This window comes from Heterodontus francisci, chromosome 10 (assembly GCF_036365525.1).
Source record: "Heterodontus francisci isolate sHetFra1 chromosome 10, sHetFra1.hap1, whole genome shotgun sequence".
Classification (NCBI taxonomy): domain Eukaryota; kingdom Metazoa; phylum Chordata; class Chondrichthyes; order Heterodontiformes; family Heterodontidae; genus Heterodontus; species Heterodontus francisci.
In genome coordinates, this window is record NC_090380.1 from 16,730,093 (window position 1) to 16,746,283 (window position 16,191).

The 16,191-nt window shown below is 42.1% G+C and overlaps 1 protein-coding gene across 7 annotated transcripts in view; it reads right to left on the bottom strand.

The window, feature by feature from the left end:
• Window positions 1-16,191, bottom strand: part of LOC137374312 (leucine-rich repeat-containing protein 63-like) — a 126,136-nt gene that overhangs the window by 32,859 nt on the left and 77,086 nt on the right. For 6 of the 7 annotated variants that reach the window (XM_068040164.1, XM_068040169.1, XM_068040167.1 and 3 more), the window contains one exon: window positions 10,404-10,743. The exons of the other annotated variant lie outside the window; for it this stretch is intronic. In XM_068040164.1, coding sequence (XP_067896265.1) covers window positions 10,587-10,743 — 157 coding nt within the window. In that variant the 3' untranslated portion in view covers window positions 10,404-10,586. Of the gene's footprint in view, window positions 1-10,403; window positions 10,744-16,191 lie in introns of those variants that run through there. 7 annotated transcript variants of the gene reach the window in all.

Sequence of the window (16,191 nt, forward strand, 5' to 3'; positions counted from 1 at the left end):
GGTTCCACTCCGGATTTTCTGTTAGGGTTTACTCCCTTAGCCTTGGTCTCTCCCGAGATGCCCACAAGGCAATGGGGTTGTTAGGGCCCCTACAGAGGGGTAGGTGGATGCCGGTGGGAGGAGGTGGGGGGAAGGGGGTGCGGGGGGGGGGGGTACGAGGAGGAGGAGTGCGGTGGGAAGGGGTGGAGGGAAGGGAGTGCGAGGGGGAGCTGGGAAGGTGGCTGCAGGGGGTAGGGGAGAGGGGTGAAGGGGGTGCGGGGGGAAGATGGTGCGAGGGGGAGCTGGGAAGGGGGTGCGAGGGGGGTGAGCTGGGAGCGGGGGGGAGAGGATGTGGGTAATAAAACATTTCATCAGCTCCCATCATTGTTCTTTTACAATGATGTACTGCTACTGGGATCGGGATCCGGGAGCCGAGCCAGAGTTGTGGGGAAAGTTTGTGTGGAAACAGCGGGGAGTCGGCGAGTGAGCGGGAGCCGCTGCCAGGACCATGTGGCCGCTCTTCTTCCTGATTGCCGCCATGGACGGGCTCCCGAACACAGTCATGTGGCCTTCCTGTCCAGTTGGCCAAGCTTGGCAACCACTGGCAGCGTCTACATCAGCATTCCTTTCCCGGATTGCTAGCCATTCACCCTCTCTCTGCGGTGAATTCCTCTCCCAGCCTTACGCGTCCACCGCCCTGGACGCCGCCATCTGTTTATGTTTAAGAGCTAGTAATAAGTATAGGATTTCTTTTTCCACTGCTGAGTATCTCTTTTGGTGTTGATTTAATTTTTTTCAAAAAATATCCCACTAGCTTTTCTATGCCTGATGTATCTTCTTGTAACAGGACTACACCAACCTCCAGGTCACTAACACCAATTGCTACCTTGAAGGGCTTAGTGAAATGTGGGGCAGCCAACACTGGTTCATTCATCAAAATGGCTTTCAGCCTCTCAAAAGATGCATGGTGCTCCCCTGACCACACTACCTTGGTATTCTTTTTTTGAAGCAAATCCATCAGTGAAGCAGCTATCGTACTAAAATTTGGTACAAACTTGCGATAGAAATCACACATTCCCAAAAACCTCATGATTTATTGCTTAATCTTATGGGTAGGGAACTCTACTAATGCTTGTACTTTTGCTGTTCTTAGCAGCACTTGACCTTGCCCTACTATATGCCCCAGGTAGGTTACTGCACTTTTGCAAATCCACTTTTGACTAGGTTTATCACCAAATCAGCTGACTATAATTTTCTAAACAGAGCTTCTAGTTGTTCCAAGTGGTCCTTTCAAGTATAACTGTATACCAGCACATCATCAAGGTTAGGAACACTGGCTACCACTTAGTTCATTAATCTCTGAAAAGTGGCTGGGGTATTTTTTAGCCCGAATGGCATCACTCGACATTGGAAAAGACCATCTGGTGTGACAAAGGCCAATATTTTTTTAGCTCATGGTGCTAAAGGAACCTGCCAGTATCCCTTTAACAAATCTATTTTGGTAAGAAACGTGGCACTTCCAACTCTGTCAATATAGTCTTCAAGGCGAGGAATTGGGTAGGGCTCTGCCTTTGTTACTGCATTAAGCTTTCTGTTGACTATACAAAATCTAGTTGAACCATCAGGTTTAACACGACTGGGGAACTTTAGCTGCTTTGACTTGTTTCAATGAGGTGGTTTTCCAGCATGTATTGGATTTCTGCTTTCACCTGGGTTTGTTTCTCTGGACTTAAATGATAAGGATGCTGTTTAATAGAAAAGGATTCCTCTATATCCACCTCATGTGTAGGTTGGTACAGAAGTTTGAATTTGGAAAATGCCAAGAAGCGAGACATAATTTTTAAATAATGTAACATTCCGATGTATGGAGGACGGTGGAAAGAAATGTCAAGCTGCTATAGAAGCTTAGGTCAGGAAGTATTCTAACCTTTGGCTGCCTGGAAGCTTGGATAAGCATTTTTGTCTGCCGAACTCTATAATAAGACAAGGGTCTCCTGCTTAGTAAACAAAAACGCCATGCATGAGGGACATACAAGTTTACAATAATGGACAATAATAAAATAACGGTAAACTAATCAGCTTGGTTAAGATGAGGTTTCACCCTACTCAAAGGTAAACTAATCAGTTACCTAATACAGCACAAGGCTGGATTCAAAAAGGTATAAGAAGAAAAGCCTTGTAACACTTAACCAGCAACCAAGAGAAGAGAAGATAGACTATGGTCAACAAGAATGCAGCAGCAACAAGAACAGAGCAGGAGACAGCACCCAAATCAACTGGAGAGTCTGGAGCTGGTATTCCTAAGAACAGAGTGTGACTACTGCCTTGCTAAGTACCATTTTGTTATACTACTTGTGCATCCACTTAATAAGCCTTGTACCCGAAGTGATCACTGACTACTCGGAAGTAAATGTCCCAAACATTGATTCGAACTTACACATATATGGCTAAAGTTGTACATCCAAATTTGTCCGTAAAGACTCCTTTAAATGCTATGAGTAGTCTTGTTCAGTATCGACAATATTCTGCCTCTAAATATGAAAGCATTGTGTCTAATCTCCCTAACGATTCACTATTAGCTAACCAGATAGTAGGAAGTTCAATTTGAGAATTGTCTAGGCCTCCTTCTGCCTCATCCTCACTACACCTTTCATCCTTCACTGCCCCTTTTACCAGACATACCTGTGCTGATATTGATGTGACCACAGCTGATTCTTCTGGCGATCTGGGATGTCAATCAAATAATTTACTTTACCAATCCTTTTGACAACTTTATATGGTCCACTGAACCAAGCTTTCAGCGGTTTGCCCTGTAAAGACAGTAATACTAACACCTCAACCCCTGGTTGAAATGTTCAGGTCTTGGCATGCTTGTCTGCCCATTTCTTCATGGTTGTTTGGGAAGCTTTTAGGTGTTCCTGAGCCACTTTGCAGGCTCTTGTGAGCTGCTCCCAGAACACAGTCACATAATCTTACAAAGAAGATTTGTCTCTCTGTTCTAAAAACTTTCCTTTGATTAGTTTCAGAGGACCTCTTACCTCATGTCCATAAACTAATTCAAAAGAACTAAAACCGGTAGACTCATTAGAATCCCGAGTGGCAAACAAAAGAAATTCCAACCCTTTATCTCAGTCATGGGGATATTCATGACAGTATGCCCTGATCATCGTTTTGAGGGTCCGATGGCACTTTTGGGTCTGTGGGTGGTATGCTGAAGACTTTAACTGTGTTATACTCAAATTATTCATAACTTCCTGGAAAATTTTAGACATAAAATTGGAACCTTGAACTGACTGAATCTCAATCAGTAATCCATATCTAGTGAAGAACTGGGTTAACTTCTCTATAACTACCTGAGCAGAAATTGTTCTCAAAGGAATGGCCTCTGGGAACCGAGTGGCCAGATCCATGACAGTGAGTATATATTGATAGTCCTGCTTTTGTTTTTGGTAAAGGCCCTACACAGTCTACCAACACCCTACTAAATGGTTTCCCAAAAACTGGTATGGGAATTAGAGGTGCTGGTTTAATGGCAGGTTGTGGTTTTCTTCCAGAAGAAACATGTCAATGTTAAATCTATCACTGCGAGAACAGCAGGCAGCCAGAGAGCACAGTGGACAGAGAAAGGGGAGCACTGCAAGAACAGTGGGCACCCAAGTGCACAGCAGAGAGAGAGCACTGAGAAAACAAACCATCAAAAAATGTCAAGAATTGACATCGCAGGACTGCAGGTAGATGATTGGTTGTTGAGCATTAGTTTGGGCGGCACAGTGGCGCAGTGTTAGCATCGCAGCCTCACAGCTTCAGGGACCCGGGGTCGATTCTGGGTATTGCCTGTGTGGAGTTTGCAAGTTCTCCCTGTGACCATGTGGGTTTTCGCTGGGTGCTCCGGTTTCCTCCCACAGCCAAAGACTTGCAGGTGATAGATAAATTGGCCATTGTAAATTGCCCCTCGTGTAGGTAGGTGGTAGGGAATATGGGATTACTGTAGGGTTAGTATAAATGGGTGGTTGTTGGTCGGCACAGACTTGGTGGGCCGAAGGGCCTGGTTCAGTGCTGTATCTCTAAATAAAAAAAATTAGGTATTTTTTTCTCTGAACTTATACAGTGGTTTAAACTAGGACTGGGAAACTTTCAGGTACTGTATTAAATGTATAGCTTAACAAGTTAAACTAATAAAACTACAAATAAGTAAAACATTTTTTAATGTCCCATAAAATAGATGTCAGCACAAGGGAAGCAGCTGATTGGTGAATAGCTGGTGAGTCTGTTTATTTAAGTCTGAAGTTTATTTCGGTTAAGTCAGTTAAAAGCCTAATAAATAGAGGCATGGCAGGGCATCTTGGTCCCGTGGAGTGCGCATCCTGTTCCATGTGGGAACTTCAGGATCCTCCTTATGTCCTGGACAACTACATGTGCAGGAAGTGTCATTAACTGGAGTACTTCAAGCTCCGTGCTTTGGAACTTGAGCGGCAGCTGGCATCACTGTGGTGCATCCATGAGGTTGAGTTTCGTGGCTAGCACATTTCTGGATGTATTCCTCCCACAGCTTAAGGGTTTGCAAGCAAAGAGGGAATGGATGATCACCAGACAGTCAAGGAGGACCAAGCAGGTAGTGCAGGATTCCTGGGGAGCTGCAAACCACTTTGGTGGAGGGGAGGGCGAATAGCCAGCGGTCATGGTCCATATCAGAACCAGCAACATAGGTAGTCAAAGGGATGAGGTCATTCAAGCAGATTGTAGGGAGCTAGGAAAGAAACGAGCAAGCAGGACCACAGAGGTAGTAATCTCCAAATTACTCCTGGTGCCACACGCTTGTGATTATAAAAATAGGAAAATACAGCAGATGAATGCATGGCTGGAGATATGGTGCAGGAGGGAGTGCTTTAGATTCCTGCGGCATTGGAACTGGTTCTTGGGGAGATAGGACCTGTACAGGCTGGACAGGTTGCACCTGAACACAGCCAGGCCAATATCTCTGCGGGTCGGTTTTCCAGTGCTATTGGGGAGGGTTTAAATTAACTTTCCAGGGGAGTGGGAACCTGGAGGTAACATTAGGGAGAAAAAAACAAGGTGCACAAATAATTGGGAGAAACAGACAGCACTAGATTAAGACATAGTAAGGCATTAGGTGGGATCAGAGTAAAAGGGAATGCAATAAGGTCTAAATTAGATTTACTGTGCATGTATGTGAATGCATAGCATGTGGTAAATAAGGTGGTGAACTGCAGCCACCGGTAGCCACATGGCAGTATGATATTGTGGCGATAACAGAAACCTGGCTCAAAAAAGGGCAGGACTGGTACTAAATATTCCTGGATGCAAGGTGTTCAGGAAAGATAGGAAAGGAAAGAAAGGAGGTGGGGTGGCAGTATTGCTTAAGGATAACACAGTACTGGAGAGAGAGAGAGGATGTCCTAAAGGAGTCAAAACAAGAGTCTATTTGGTTACAGCTAAGAAACAATAGAGGTACCATCACACTAGGTGTATTCTATAGGCCTCCAACTAGTGAGAAAGATAGAAAAAAATTGCAAGGAAATTAGAGAGGTGCAAAAACTATAGAGTAGTTAGAATGGGGGACTTTAATTATCCTAATTAGACTGGGATAGTAATAGTGTAAAGGGCAGAGAGGGGAAGAGTTTCAAAACTGAGGTCAGAAGAATTTTCTACATCAGTATGTTTCTAGTCCAACAAGGAAGCAGGCATTGCTGGATCTGTGGATCAAGTGTCAGTAGGGGACATTTAGGGGACAGCGATCATAGCATCATAAGGTTTAGGTTAGCTATGGAATGAGACAAACAGCAATCCAGAATAAAAATAACTAATTGTGGGAGGACCAATTTCAATGGATTGAGACCAGATCTTGCCCAAGTAAATTGAAATCAAAGACTGGCAGGTAAAAATGTAACAGAAGAATGGGCTGCCTTTTAGGAGGAGATAGTTTGGGTACAGTCAAGGTACATTCGCAGGAGGAGGAAAGATAAGACAAAGTAAGCCTGAGTTCCCTGAGTGACAAAAGATAGAGAGTAAGATGAAGCAGTAAAAAGTGCGTTATGACAGATGTTAGGTTGATAATACAAGTAAGAACCAGCTGAATACAGAAAGTTTAGAGGGGAAGTGAAAAACAAAGAGAAGCAAAGAGAGAGTATGAGAAGTGATTGTCAGCTAACATAAAAGGGAATACAAAAGTTTCCTGTAGGCATTTAAAGTGTAAAAGGGTGGTGAAAACAGGAGTAGAGCCAATTAGGGACCTAAAAGGGGATTTACACGTGTAGGCAGAGGGCATGGGTGAGGTACTAATAGACTATTTTGCATCAGTCTTTACCAGGGAAAAAGATGCCGCCAAAGTCATAGTGAAAGAGGAGGTAGTTGAGACACTTGATAGGCTAAATCTTGATAGAAGAATTATGAAAAAAGGTGGCTGTACTTAAAGTTGATAAGTCACAAGGACCAGATCAGATGCATCCGACGATACTGAGGGAAGTAAGGGTGGAAATTGCGGAAGCATTGGCCACAGTCTAGCAATCCTCCTTAGATACAGGGTGGTGCCATAGGACTAAAGAATTGCAAATATTACACCCCCTTGTTTAAAAAAGGGTGTAAGGATAAACCCAGCAATGACAGGCCACTCAAGTTAACTGTGGTGGTGAGAAAGCTTTACAATAATCTGGGACAAAGTTAACAGTCACTTGGACAAATGTGGATCAATTAAGGAAAGGCAGCAAGGATTTGTTAAGCGCAAATTGTGATTAACTAACTTGTTTCAGGTTTTGGTGAGGTAACAGAGAGGATTGATGAGGGTAATTCGGTTGATGAAGTGTACATGAACTTTCAAAAGGCGTTTGATAAAGTGCCACATAATAGCAAAGTGGAATAAAAGGGAATTAAATGTAATATCTCCAAATTTGCAGATGACACAAAACTGGGTGGGAGGGTGAGTTGTGAGGAGGATGCAGAGAGGCTTCAGGGTGATTTGGACAAGTTGAGTGAGTGGGCTAATGCATGGCAGATGCAGTATAATGCGGATAAATGTGAGGTTATCCACTTTGGTAGCAAAAACAGGAAAGCAGATTATTATTTGAACGGCTATAAACTGAGAGAGGGGAATATGCAACGAGACCTGGGTGCTCTCGTACACCAGTCACTGAAGGTAAGCATGCAGGTGCAACAGGTGGTAAAAAAGGCAAATGGTATGTTGGCCTTCATAGCGAGAGGATTCGAGTACAGGAGCAGGGATGTGTTGCTGCAATTATGCAGAGCCTTGGTGAGGTCACACCTGGAATATTGTGTGCAGTTTTGGTCTCCTTATCTGAGAAAGGATGTTCTTGCTATAGAGGGAGTGCAGCGAAGGTTTACCAGACTGATTCCTGGGATGGCGGGACTGACGTATGAGGAGAGATTGAGTTGGTTAGGATTATATTCGCTGCAGTTCAGAAGAGTGAGGGGGGATCTCATAGAAACCTATAAAATTCTAACAGGACTTGACAGGCTAGATGCAGGAAGGATGTTCCCGATGGTGGGGGAGTCCAGAACCAGGGGTCATAGTCTAAGGATATGGGGTAAACCTTTCAGGACTGAGATGAGGAGAAATTTCTTCACCCAGAGAGTGGTGAGCCTGTGGAATACGCTACCACAGAAAGCAGTTGAGGCCAAAACATTGTTTGTTTTCAAGAAGGAGTTAGATATAGCTCTTGGGTCTAAAGGGATCAAAGGGTATGGGGCGAAAGCAGGAACAGGCTACTGAGTTGAATGATCAGCCATGATCATAATGAATGGCGGAGCTGGCTTGAAGGGCCGAATGACTTACTCCTGCTCCTATTTTCTATGTTTCTATGACAGTGGCAAAATGGATATGAACTTGGCTGAGTGACAGGAAACAAAAGGGGTGAACGGTTGTTTTTTGAACTGAAGGAAGGTATATAGTGGGGTTTCCCAGGGGTCAGTAATAATACCACTGCATTTCCTGATCTATATTAATGAGCTAGACTTGGGTGCACAGGACACAATTTCAAAATTTGCAGATGACATAAAACTTGGAAATATTGTAAGCTGTGAAGAGAATAGGGCTAAACTTCAAGAGGACATTAACAAGTTGGTGGAATTAGCGGACATGTGGCAGATGAAATTTGATGCAGAGAAGTGTGAAGTAATACATTTTGGTAGGAAGAACAAGGAAAGGCAATATAAAATAAAAGATACAATTCTAAAGGAAGTGCAGGAGCAGACAGACCTGGGGGTATACGTGCACAAATCATTAAAGGTAGCAGGGTAGGTTGAGAAAGTGGTTAATAAGGCTCATCCTGGGCTTTATAAATAGAGGCATAGAGTACAAAAGCAAGGAGGTTATGATGAACCTTTATAAAACACTGGTTCAGCTTCAACTGGAGTATGGTGTTCAATTCTGGGCATCAAACTTTCGGAAGGATGAGAAAGCACTGGAGAGGGTGTAGAAAAGATTTATGAGAATAGTCTGGAGATGAGAGACTTCAGTTACAAGGATAGATTGGCGAAGCTGAAGCTGCTCTCTTTAGAGAAGAGAAGTTTGAGAGAAGATTTGATGGCCATGTTCAAAATCATGAGAGATCTGGACAGAGTAGATAGGGTGAAAATGTTCCCATTGGCGGAAGGGTCGAGAACCAGAATACACTGATTTAAGGTGATTGGCAAAAGAGGCAATGGCGATATTGGGAAAAACCTTGTCATACAACAAGTTGTTAGGATCTGGAATGCACTGCCTGACAGTGTGGTGGAAGCAGATTCAATCATGGCTTTCAAAAGGGAATCGGATAATTATCTGGAGAGGAAATTTACAGGGCTATGGGGAAAAGGCAGGAGAGTGGGATTAGCGGAGTAGCTCTTACAGAGAGACAGCATGGACACGACAGGCCAAATAGCCTCCTTTTGTGCTGTAACCATTCTATGATTATAGTAACTGCTATGTGCCAGATGTGTCACATAGGTGCAATTAATTGAAAAGCAGGACAGTGGCGAGACCAAGCTAATGGACAAGGTAAAAGTTGGCAGCAGTGAGGTGATGGAGCATAAAGGTCATGAGGGAAAAGTAGGGAAGGTTAAGGGAAACCAAAAACTGAGAGAGAAACTCAGGGTAGAAGGATTTGGAACATTGGAAGATAGCTCAGGAAAAGATTTTCTTTGATTTATAAATTACGTTGTAATTCATCTCACTGAAATCTTTGAATTCTATAAAACAAAAGGACTGAAACATTTTATTCAACCCTTGATGCTGAGACACTCAACTAAGGTAAACATAACAGAATTTGCACAAAGTAATTATGATATTGTGTGATCAAGATTTACATGATCAAATCTCCAGGAATGCATGCAACTAGTGTTACTGTAATGCACAATATCTTATTCTGCTATATTGGAACTATGTTTTTTAAAAGCCACACAGTCCAATTATTGTTGATGTTAAACAAAGCTCAGACCAATCAGCATTTAATTGTTGTGTGGTCAGGGAATTTTGGAGATCGGAATGCGTTCATCAGCTGCATCACAAAAGTACCCAACATTTTAAGATTGTTTTGCATCTGTAACAAAGTGTGAAATCTGGAGTATGATGTTTGTACTCGTTAAATGTCCCATTTCGATTCAGCAGATCTCCAATAGCGCTTGCCAGCCTTGTATCAGGTTACGTCTTTATAAAGAGTTATGGATGTAGGGAAGCAATGCACATCTCCACTTGAAGAATAGACTGGATAAAGATACTCAAGACATCTGACAAGGGTCTGTGACGCAAGTATTTTTTGATTAATTCCTGGAAAATAAATGATGTATTTCCTGTGCCCACTCTAGCTGGATAAATAGGTAGCATAGCTGCATAATTCTTTCTGGATAACAAGATCATTCTCTTTCAAATACTCATTATAAACAAAATAACGCATACATACTATAATCAACCCTCTGTGTCTCTGAGCCAAACTTTCGCTGAAGTAAAGAAACACTTGATAAAGTTTTCCAAGAAGACTGTTTCCAAAAAAAAAATCTAAAATTCACCTTCCAGCTTGTGTTCACTTCATTTGGAAAAACAAACCTCAAATACTATTATCACCTGAGGCAAGACACATGTTGAATTTAGCACTAAGAAAACGTGAACAATGTTTTTTTTAAATTCTCAGTATAAATGGAAGCACAGGTTGCTCATCATCACCTTCTGTGGGTTTATTTCAAAGATTACCAGTTTGAAGGTGGTAATTGTTAAGTATTTTTGTATCTATAGTCAAGATTATGTACTTTCACATTTTAAAACACTGACCACCCCTTTAAAAACTTCTAAGCAGCTAAGCCACATGAGCTTTCATGAGTTGACAACAACTCAAAGCAGATCAACACTTTTAAAGTGTTGCTGAGTTTAAATTACATACATTATTGAATTAATTTAGTAACAAATGTGCACAGGAAATTATTTAATGACTGCTTAAAGTACAAGCACCAAACAACATTTTCAATAGTTGAAATCATAAGTGCTTACCAGGAGTATGCTTTCACAAAGGCTGGAATATTAAATGAAACATGCTGTACAACAACACTTGGTCCTCATTAACTTCTTTATTCAGTCGAACAAAGCTTAGTGAATATAGATGAGTTCAGTGGGCCTTGGACACGAACCATTTATAGCAAGATGGCGAACAGGCATGAAATAGGAATGGGAGGCTTTCAGTATTAAAGATTGTCTTTTGTGGTTGGATCAGATGAAGTCCTGGACCATACAGAGGTCCTTTGCAGCAGTCACATATAGTAGCACTAATGCACAAAATAAAAAAAAAAATTAGAATACAATGAAATGCAAATGTAAATTGGTTCAAAGATGTGGGTTTTGCTTTCACTTGTGTATGGCACCATCATAAAAATAATGGGGAACTATTCCTCAGTTTCCTCTCAATAAATAAGATTTTCCAAACACATTTTTTGGAGGCTGTTGGGTTTAGTTGTATTTGTATCAGTAGCGTTGTAGGGCATTCTAGAGAAAGTCTTAGACGCCGGTAAAGGTTAACTAACAACTCTTTATTATTTATAGTTACTATAGACACTTGCCACAAGCCACCTAAGCTAGCACCTTTCATGCAGCTATACCTTCTTCTCAAGCCTGTCTCCTGTTACATCCTTGCTCGTACAGTGGGAGTGGTCTCTCTCACTGTCTTCAGTATTAACCATTTACAACCTAATACTACATCTCCCCCCAAATCTTCATCCAACATTTTTCCAAATATATATACATTTATGACTTCTCTATTACTCTCTCTCCTCCCAAGTCTCTCACTTTGCAGATTCAGTCTCATCGGAGGTTTGACAACTCTTCCTGATCTGTCTGGTTGTAATCTGTCTGGGACGATCAGTAGTCATCATAGGAAGTCTGGGTTGTTGACTAGGTTTTTCATTTCTATGGGTTGTAGTATTCTGTTCGGTTTGGGTTTGTTCCTCTTCATCTGGATCTTGCAGATGGATTACTGGCTGTTGCTTTTGAGGAATAGGAATGATTTTCCTCCAATTCCTTCGTATGTTCCCTTCATTCGTTTATATAACATTCAATCGCTGATTGTCCTCATGTCTATGGATTACTGTGCCTTCTCATTCCAGGTCACGTATCCAAACTTTTTGACCATTGTTTAATTTGGCTAAGATTCTCGCTCAAAATCTCTTATTGTAATTCCAGGCTTGTTCCTTGTAGGAGTTTTCTCTTTCTCGAACTTACCCTTAGTCTTGTGTCTTCAATCTAGGCATTAATTGTTGAGGCAATGCTGGAAGCTATGTTCTTAACTTACTTCCCATTAGTCATTCTGGTGGTTATAATCCACACAGCAGTGGTGTTGAATGATAAACTAGGAGTGAGATAGGAAGATCTTCATTTTTCTAGAGTAAAGATTTTATGGTTCTCCCACCTTGTTCTGCCTCGTCATTGGACAGTGGATACCTCGGTGAGCTCATAAGATGCTGAAAGCCCATCTTCATGGCAAACTGGGTGAAACATTCATTCGTGAACTGTGGTCTATTGTCTGATAATATTTCATCCAGAATTCCATGTATCGCGAAGTTATCCATAAAGATTCAGATAACTACCTTGGTGGTCGTAGAATCCACTGATTTAGCACTGCCACCATATTGGGGTTGGTTGTAATTGTAATAGTAGCGTTGCATGGCGTTCTAGAAAAAGGCTTAGACTCTGGGAAAGGTTAACGAACAATTCTTTACAATCTACAATTACTATATACACTCTCCGCAAGCCACCTAAGCTAGCATCCTTCGCTGCTATACCTTCTTTTTCTCAAGTCTATCTCATGTGACTGTTACATCATCGCTCATACAGTGGGCGGGTCTCTCGCACGGTCTTCGGTATTAACCATTACAACACTATACTACAAAGGAAGTATTCCTTTATTCACTAGAGTTAGATATATAATTCTGCAGCTGTGCTAGGCATATTGCAGTACATGCCTTGTTTTATATTATGTATTCTTTCCATCATCACTTTCTGTGTTGATTCCTTTTCACATTTTTGTCAGTTAGCTAGTTGATTGAGGAACAAAGATGGACAGCATATTTGAACTAAAGTAAAAGCAAAATACTGCAGATGCTGAGAATCTGAAATAAAAACAGAACGTTCTGGAAATAATCAGATCAGGTAGCATCTGTGGAGAGAGAAACAGAGTTAATGTTTCAGGTCTGTTCTGATGAAAGGTCACAGACCTGAAGCATACTGGAACTGTTCTAAATAGAAATGCAACTACACACTGCATCTTTTATAAACTATTGTACAAATACAATTTTAATCAAAGAAAACAGTTCCAAAAAAATCCCAAGGACTACAAAAGAGACTGATACAATATTCAGTTCAATGAGAGAAAACTATTTTTGTACGCTGCTACTCTTTTTGGTGCTACTTATTTGATGAACTTGGTGTTCATCAAGGAAAGGGATATCTGTACTACAGATCAAACATTTTTCCATATTTTACATCCAGAGTATGCATCAAGCACCCAGGTCAGGAATGGCACAGATAACAGAACAACTACACGGTCACAACAATGGGGGGAAAGCTCCATACCTGGGATTTCTACAGATCTGTTTGTTGACAAATGTGAAAAATTTGCAAACAAGTAGGCATGCTGAAATCTAGAAATGAGCAAAAGCTGACTAACAGCTTCAAAAAGCGGAGTCTTTCCCAAAACATGGACAATGCAAACTTGAGGGAAGCTGGCATTATGTTATCTAGACAGGGGAGGATATACTTTATTTATTTATTTTATTTTATTTTGAGATACAGCACTGAAACAGGCCCTTCGGCCCACCGAGTCTGTGCCGACCATTAACCACCCATTTATACTAATCCTACACTAATCCCATATTCCTGCCACATCCTCACCTGTCCCTTTATTCCCCTACCACCTACCTATACTAGGGGCAATTTATAATGGCCAATTTACCTATCAACCTGCAAGTCTTTTGGCTGTGGGAGGAAACCGGAGCACCCGGAGGAAACCCACGCAGACACAGGGAGAACTTGCAAACTCCACACAGACAGTACCCAGAATTGAACCCGGGTCGCTGGAGCTGTGAGGCTGCAGTGCTAACCACTGCGCCACTGTGCCACCCTATGGTGGGATAGGGCTCATACATTATACTCCCTGGTTAGGAGCAGATCAAACCATTCTTCCAGTATTGTTACCTCTATAATGTGGAAGTCATATTAACAGGGACGGCCTGTGGTGAAACTGTTTCGGCTCATGGCTGGGGCTGCATTGATGAATCAGCCACAGGGCCCAGGCAGGCAACTGAGAGCCAGTCAGGCAACACAGACAGACCATGCTGCATGAAACATGGAATCATGGCTGGAATAAAGGTTCAAGGGTATGAGGCATAGGAGTGGCATGTCTCTTGTGCAGGTTTCCATGCAGCCTGTGGACTTCTGTGGTATATTAAGAGTTTTCAAATTTTACACATATGAAACTGCTTAAATAAAAGCTTGAGGTGATCGGAAGCCATGGTAAGGAAGACTTGCATTGATACAGCATCTTACATGACCTCAGGATGTCCCAAAATTCTTTGCAGTCAATGAGGTGCTTTTGAAGTGTAGTCATTGTTGTAATGTAGGAAACATGGTAGCCAATTTACACACAGCAAGTTCCCACAAACAGCAATGTGACAGTGACCAGATAATGTGCTTTTGTAATCTGTTTTTATAATGTTGATTGAGGGATAAATGGTGGCCAGGACACTGGGGATAACTCTAAAAAAGCAAAATACTGCAGATGCTAGAAATCTGAAACATTAACTCTGTTCCTCTCTCCACATATGCTGCCAGACCTGCTGAGTATTTTCAGCTCTTTCTGTTTTTATTATCACTGGAGATAACGTCCCTGCTCTTCTTCAAATTAGTGCCACAGGATCTTTTACGTCCACCTAAAAGGGTAGGTACGGTCTCGGTTTAACATCTCATCCAAAAGACAGCGCCTCCAACATTGTGGTCTTACTACACTGGAGTGCCAGCCTCGATTTCTATCTATAAGAGTAGGAACAGGACCTAAACCCACAACCTGTAACTCAGAGGTGAGGATGCTACCAACTGGGCCACAGATGACACAGTTATATGTATTGCATAGAAGCAGGAAACCAGTCTTTCCAGGCAATCCAGAGGCCTCACACTCAAAGGACCTTTCCAAAGTGCAGCAGATATACTATGTTTCAAGAAGTTTGACTATTTGCCAACATGGAATTTTTGGTTTAAAGTGTAATATGTTTCAATATAAAGTCAGGACCCTAATAATTAATTCACAAATGTTGAGCGTATTTTTGTCATTCTGCAGGAAAAAAGGCTGAAGTTGCTGGAACAAAGGGAGACTGGGGATGTTGATAGGCTCTCCCAAAAGGAAATTGGTTTGCCATTAAAATATTTCTTCTCCTTTCATCCACCAGTTCATGAAAGTTCTCTTCTTCCCTGATTTAGTACTCCCAACTTGTACTTGTCAGGGATCCAACTCTGCTGTACACTGTGTGCTGAATTTTCCCAATCCCGTCTGGGTCTCATTGAGGCAAGACTAGGAGCAAAATTATAGATTCTCACATAGGGACCGAGCGATTCTGCCGTTCTGACTGGCACTGGCTACCCACTCAGCAGTGGGAGGTAACCAATTATGCCCAATTGCATCCTCACTTGGGGGTAAGGTAGTGACGCCATCGGGATCCATCTCCTTTAAATTCCCCCTCACACCCCTAGCCACAGGGGTCAGCGCGCCACAGGCCATCATGTGGAAGGGCTTCACCTCCACAATGATGGCTTGACAGCTGTGGTCACACTTATTTTATGACCATTTCATAATACTTGCGATCTCCTGCCTGCCTCAGCAGCACCCACCTTGCCCTCCTATTGGGCCTGCCGGTTCCCTGGTCCGACCATCATCCTTAATTGGATGGGGCTCCCAGAGGCAGTTCCTTAATTGGTCGCCTCCAGGAAGATTGTGACCAACGTCCTGCAGCAGCCACTTTGGGGTTTCTGACGTTGAATTGAGGCCGGCATCAGGATTCCAACCCAGCCAGGAAAATCCAGCTCTGAGGTTGGGGATTTTTGATCAGAAATTCTCACCGATTCCCCTTCAGCATCAGTTGTTGATAAGTATGATAGAACTTGATACAGATAGGTTGCTTTCATTTGATATCATTTTGGGTCACTATCTTTGTTTCCTTCAATGTATAGTAGGGTTTGAGCTATACCAGCAAAGTATCAAACATAAGTGACAACTGAAATCCTTGTTAATTTCCATCTGCAAATATAGATGTGTGATACCTATAGTGAAACACTGACTATAAAATGTGGAAAGTTAGAATAAATCACATTTTAAGAAAGGATTGATATATCAAAAGCTAAGATTGTATTTCAATGTGCGTTGTGTGCATAAAAATCAAGCACCTTTAATATACCAATTATTCATGGTTTTGAACTAACCACAACAGATGGAGGGAGTGGCAGTGAGGTGGTTGGGGTGTGCAGGGAGAGGAACATGATGTGATGGTAGGAATGCTTATGTAATTTTGAGAAACTAGAACAAGCAGGAATTGAGTAGTGACTCCCCTTCCCAGAAATGCTTATCTTTTGTTTGAAAAATCATCAAGGAAAAACATCCAAAGAAACTTAACTGGTTTATCTGGTTACCTCTTTCATGAGCTGGTTGGAAGCTGCTCTATTAGTTGGATTGGCTT